General features: G+C 41.0%; 1 protein-coding gene across 1 annotated transcript; it reads right to left on the bottom strand.

The window, feature by feature from the left end:
- Positions 1-506: 506 nt before the first annotated feature.
- On the bottom strand, positions 507-5,935 carry LOC137788437 (peptidase inhibitor 15-A-like). Its single transcript, XM_068581211.1, has 6 exons — positions 5,808-5,935; positions 5,334-5,683; positions 4,292-4,410; positions 3,138-3,270; positions 2,941-3,056; positions 507-2,041 (listed from the first exon to the last, which is right to left on the bottom strand). Exons 2-6 carry the CDS (start codon positions 5,607-5,609, stop codon positions 1,906-1,908), a joined length of 780 nt encoding a protein of 259 aa, XP_068437312.1. The 5' UTR covers positions 5,610-5,683; positions 5,808-5,935; the 3' UTR covers positions 507-1,905.
- Positions 5,936-6,442: the final 507 nt, after the last annotated feature.

Genomic DNA, 6,442 nt, shown 5'->3' with positions numbered 1-6,442 from the left:
TCTATCAGTTGTCTGTTCATTTGTGTAGACATAGACCGACGGGGCCAAAGTCAATCTTCACTTATTAAAATTCAGATGCCGTCCCACCATGTTTTCTCTTCTCCATCGCAGCCTTTTGATTTGCAGGATGTGGGACTTTGCAATGGCACCGGTTTACTAAAAATGAAAGCTGAGAATCAAAAGAGCTGGATCAAAACTGTGGCCAGAGCCTCTAATCAACATCAGACATGAGGAAGAGCGAAGACAACACAGCAAGAGACAAAGGAAAAGGAACCGATCTGGATAGAGGGAAGCAATTGGTTGGATTTTACAGTGAAAAAGCGAGTGGGGGTGTCTGGTACAACCTAAGTTGCAGGGTGAAGGGAAAAGTTCTGATTAGGTCAAAACTCTTGACACTTGGATATAGAACAATATTATTGTTTGGACCAGGTCTAAAGAATAAAAAAAGGACATAATCAAAATACACCATTTTATTACAAATACAAGTCACAACAGGAAACGCTCAGTTCATTGCATAAATAGCGTGTTGTTGATACAGTCAGTGCGGTAAATGTTCCCATTTGGTAAAGCATTATCTCCCACTTAGGTTTGGATCATGTCCTGAAACAGTCCCAATTCAAAAAGAGATTCTGATACATTTGCCAAAATAAAGTGTTGAGGGATTCTCTTTTTAATATAACGCTTGTGCTTAGCTCATAGGAATGTACAAAGTTACTAATTATAGTACATTTTCTTCAACGTTATAAAAGCTGACATGCAAATGAACCATATTCAGTACTTTTTAATCGGACAGATATATTTACAATCCTTTTACAAACAATACAAAATTGATATCAATTAAATATTTCCCATATAAAAATGAATAACTTAAAATATACTTGTTTTAGGATAGTCAAGGTATAATGATTATCTATATGTACAAAACAAAACATTTCCTGGTAATTCGGAATAACAAAATTAAGGTGCACTTGAGTGCCTATAACTCCAAAAACCAAACTACATCAGTGATCATAACAAAATACAAACAATGGATTTGTCCAATACATCAATATATTGGTATATAATATACCAATACACTGCGTAAAAACATGACTAAAACAGACATGTGGGCCATATTTATTGAATGTGCTCTCTTCAGCATGAATATCATTGTATGAATAAGAATATAAGTGTGTATGAAACCTGTGAAACATTTGTAATGTAACAAAACCAATCTGCACAGATGTAAACTGTTCAGACAAACAGCATATGCTGTGCTTGCATAAGGCCTCCAGATAAAGACCTTCTAATCTGACTGATGTATATTCATTTTGTCATATACCTTAAGTTAACAGTAAGTGCACTTTTCGGCAACATTCGTTGCAGGACCCGAATGGAAGTTGTTCATTTGTGTGGGTGGCATATGACGTTTGTTGTACCGACAGCAGCTACAAAGTTGACACTGACAGTGTAGGATTTACCCTCTGAGGTCAAAAGCTTTGATCTTCATATCACAACATTCCTGTGAAGGCAGAGCACACAACATGGAGGTGTGATGCCCATAGCACCAAAGTGAGCAGGTATGAGCAGCTATGATCTTGTTATGTCCTTAATTACCACATTGTCAATGGTAAACAAACAGTGAAATGTGCAGCAGCATGTTATAGTATATTCTGTGTTTAAGCACCCATTCTACACATAAATTATATTTCATCAATTAGAAAATAGCCATGAAACACACACATTTACAGTTTATGTACAAGTCATCAAAATTGCTGCTGCCTTCAAATGTATGTTTGTGTCTTTAAATAAGCCCATATATACAAAATAGTGTGGTCCAAGACTTTTGTGCAAATCCTTACGGGATTAATATGATGTCTCTGTGGTACTGTAGGTCGTCGGCTTATGTCGAGAGGAAACCTGTGTTTATTTGAACCAGTGCAGGTAGTTTGTCTTGAGAGCGGGGAAGCACATGTTGTTGCTGCAGGAGCCCCCGTAGCTGGGGGGGCAGGCGGAGCAGGGGACTCCTACTTTGTAGGGAGCCTCGCCGATCCAGTTACCCCTGCGAGACAGAAACATGTACAGTGTCAATGGAGTTAGAGGTAACAGAGGAGTTAAGTGAATACAAATTCAACTTTTATATAATAGCTTTTTTGCCTAAAAAGGCTAACTCGCGTACCATGATCTTCATCTGAAGATAAGGTTTGCCTAAAAGCCATTACAGTGCTCAGGAAAAAGAAAATCTAAACATCTAGAATCCGATGACTGCTAATGGAGTTGCAGCTACCAAATGACCCTTGAGATAAATATAAAATATCATAATGAGATTGTTTTGTCGAGAGCAGAATATCACTTATTTAGCAATCTGTACTTTGTGAGCAAATGATACATCAGTATGACTTTAGTATGTGTATCAAGACATCTTATAATATAGTGTCTCAATACAAGTCAGCCAAATTATTTGTCAGATTCAAGATGTCGGTGTTAGCTGATTTTCGAGCTTCATCAACGTATTCACATACAGTGACTTTTGCAGAGCAGACAACCTGATCCAAACTCACAGACGTGTGTTTTTTTATTCAATTGGCAAACTAAAATAGGTCATCAATGTCCTGAGCCTGTCACTCTTACATATGTCCATATGTCTCAAACCAGTGGGATTAAAGAACCTAGGTCACAAGTCAGTCACAAGTCCAAACAGGCTTTGATTCTTGGAATTTTTTAGAGAATTTATTTTCTGTTTTGTGGCTCTTCGGAGCTTTGGTAATGCGGTACCGGTTCACAGGCTTGTATCGAGGTTATCTGAACCTCCCAGCAACATGGGTGGCATTTCACAACTCGGCACAGAACAGAGCCGCCTGTGTCTGGATTAAGCCTGCCGTCACCACATCGTCAGGTTAACAGGTTCATTAGAAATAACAGGCATGCAATTAACACTAAACACAATGGACTACCACTTACTTGGGAGAGTAGTTGCAAACTAAATACGTCGCCCGTTTCCACACTGAACCCCATACATTCATATTATGGCACGTGTGAACAGCACAGCCAACCTTGTTGGATGTTGCCCAAACCATCTGCCAAAAAGAAAAGACAGCCAGGTCATGCCAACGTTACACCAGCTCAACAGTGTTACATGCTGACTGCTGTCTTTCTACCTGTGTGTAATGGGTACACATGGGCCCGTAGCATTTGAGAGGGCATCGAGGGTTGCAGTCACGAGGGTATGGAAAAGTATAATCCTTGACCTCATCGTACCATGGCTTCACCAGCTGGAGAATGGATCGATAACTGTGAACAGAAGACATAAAACTGTTCAGAAAACCACACTGCACGCGTCACGACTGGTGATAAGGAACTAATACAGATTCAAACCTGATGTCCGATTTGTCATTTAGCAATATATTTTTGGACAAATGAGTAAGAGGTCGTTGTGCAATTCAGCTGTAGGTGCATTCAAGATTTAAGGAACCACGAAAACTTGACTGGGATCTTGAATTATTAAACTCTTGGGTTATAATCTCAATCCTGTTTCTGAAGCGTTACCAGTTTTCAGTTCCCTTCAGCTGCTTCGGTTTATACAGTTATTGAAATCTAGTAACTTGCCACCAACTTTGTTTTAATATATCTTGTAAATTTGAGAGAATGTTCTATTTTTTCAGTCGTCACGGTGTTTTAGGATGATTGCAATTCTCCGGTTTATTTGTAAGATATTCAAACACGTTCTGCGCCGCAAAACGCTGACAGTGCAAGACAGTGCAGAGCCTTCAGTGAATTCCAAGTCACAGAAAAGTTAGTCAAGCTTGAGAAACTTTTCCCTACAAAATAAAGAATTGTTTCTACATTATTTTCTGTAAGTAAACAAAATCGTATTACTACTTAGATCTAGTCGATTTTTTAGGAAATAACCTCACTGTAGAACTCACGCGAGTCACAAGGAATAGTCAGAGTAAGCTGAACTCCCTTGAGTCTCATGTTGTTCCTCAATAAAACCTAAAAGTGTAGAAACATGTGAAGGTACCCTGTGTCTCCAAATGGAAAGTCAAGACCCACTAAAGGGATGCGCTTTTGTCCTCAGGGGTCATGGCTGAAAACACAACTTTTGTTTATTTGAAGGGTCACAGGAGCATTCCTCAAGCAGTCACCGGGTCACAGTGTAAAAACCCTTTCGGAGAAAGAAGAAGGCAACGACCATGACTGCCGAGAGAGAGAGAGAGAGAGAGAGCGAGAGCGAGAGAGAGAGAGAGAGAGAGAGAGAGTCATCCCTGAGAGGAGCAGCAGATGTCGGGGAGGGGAGTCAAAGGTCACTCACCGTCCTGTCCTGACGGAGAGGTTTTGACCCAGGAACCTGAGGAGGTGAGGTGGCCCGTGCTCCCACTGGCAGGCATGTGCCCAGTCCTCGGCTGTCTTAGCCAGGGTGTCGTCCCACACCTACACACACATGGGATTGTGGAAACCCGTCACACAACTGAAAATATCAACACCGGGTTCTCATTCAGCAGTGAGATGTGAGATAATAGTCGGAAGTCGAGTTCGTAGCTCTGTTACAGGTGTTGCCATGGCAAGACGCAAAAGCCATCCATCAAAAAAAATCAGTTGCATAAGCAGAGAGAGCGAGTAGCCCAGTGTCCAGTGTCACTCTTTCACTGACTAGACAGGGAGTTGGACAGCATCGCATGAAGAATACCAGATCCCCAAACTTGTCATCAGCCACACTCATGTATGGTTTAGTTGGAAAGTCAAAATCAGAACCATTTACTGCCATCACGGACTGTGACTGGAGACATGAGGAGAAACTCCCTCTGATTACTTCATTCTACAGTAAATAGAGGATGGAGATGCTGCCAATTTTAGAAATGGAAATATGTCAGCTCATTCGTCTGAAACAGTTGCTGGAACCAACTTTCAAAGATAAACGAGCATTATACTACTTCACACCTTGACAGTTTGTTTTGGAGCTGAAATATGGGGAAATAAAGAAAAAATCTGATTTAGACTTTTCCATCAAGTGACCACGACAGCTCTCTCCACCATACATGACCCATGACTCCGCTGGTGGTCACCTGCATTGCAATCTGCTCAACAGCTGAAGAAGATGCCAAGAAACTTCAAGACAATTTTGTCACTTTATTTCTTTGCAAAACTACAGCTATGCAAATCTGATTTTCCATCACTTCATACGTCTAACTAGTTAACTTGCTGCATGCACTTTGGTCACGACCAGAAAATGCACATGACAATAAAAGATGAGAGGAGGTATAATATGGCACATGGGTCATACACTCAGTGGAAATATGCACATTCATAAAAAATAAAATAATAATAAAAAAACACAAAATGAAGCTTTCACTCACCATGTATTCCATATTGGACGCTGGGGGAAAGACCTTCCCTCTTACTTTGTTGTGGTAGTCAAGAATGGCAAGCATGTCGTTCTGACTAATATAACGCTTCCTCCTGGTTTTAGAAATACTCGTGCCATCGGTCCCATAGCTGTGCAGGGCGCCATGATTGGTGAAATTGGCGGCTGGCATGAACGTGGAAACAGTCGGAATAGTCGTTGCCAATGCACTTGCTCCGCAAGATAAGCACAGCAGCATTAAATCTACTGCGAGTAACTCAGGTTTCATATTCGTTTTTTTTTTGTTTTGTTTTTTTTTGTGGTGGAAACTGCAGTCAAAATATCCCGCGTCTAAGAGTGATCCTGAAAAGGGGAGAAAAAAAAGAGGACACACTTGAAGTGTTGTAAAGTAAAGATGCATTGCAATGAGAAAAGACATTACGTCCTAAATATCAGTCCCATCCCTTCACGTGGTCTCTGGTCCTACCTTTTCTCGCGGAGTGGTACCCTGTGCCTGCGTCGTCCAGGCTGTGTCACCTCGAAAGCCTCAGTAATGGTTTGCAGAGAGGAGGGAGGGAAAGTCTGGAGCTTTGCAAACTTTGTGAGTGCTTCAGGAACAGCCCGTCTATGGGGGCTTATATAGGCTACGGCCGTGGACGATGCAGGAAGTGCGTCTGCCTCGGAGGTAGACGCGCAGCCCCTCCTTGTCACCTGAAACACATTAAATGTTTGGTTTTTCCGAACCCATTCTTGGCCAATCTTAATTTGATCATGACATCTGCTTCAGGTTTGTGATGCTGCTTGATGTGAAGGACAACGCTTGAATGCATAGAGTGCATCAAGGCGTTAAGAGCATATTACTGTATGTGGATGTGCTTTATGTTCATATTTGAAACTTTATAAACTCCATATCTCACTGCATTGTGTTTTTAGTTAGTTTATTGTTGTGTACCTTCTACCAAGTCAACTGTATTGTATGTGTAATATACTTGCAATAAACACTTTAGACTTTAAAAAGGCTGCACTGGTCACCGTCACCGGTCAGGACAGCCACATAAACTCACAATTGTATGAGTCCAATCAAAGCTAATTCCATGTGTCATATCAGCCTTCTTTGTGGTA

Source organism: Clinocottus analis, unplaced genomic scaffold, assembly GCF_023055335.1.
Source record: "Clinocottus analis isolate CAN_PGR_092001 unplaced genomic scaffold, fCliAna1.0.p SCAF_178, whole genome shotgun sequence".
In the NCBI taxonomy this organism is placed as follows: Eukaryota; Metazoa; Chordata; class Actinopteri; order Perciformes; family Cottidae; genus Clinocottus; species Clinocottus analis.
The sequence above is the reverse complement of the archived record's forward strand: the minus strand, read 5'-3'. Positions and strand labels throughout refer to the sequence as shown.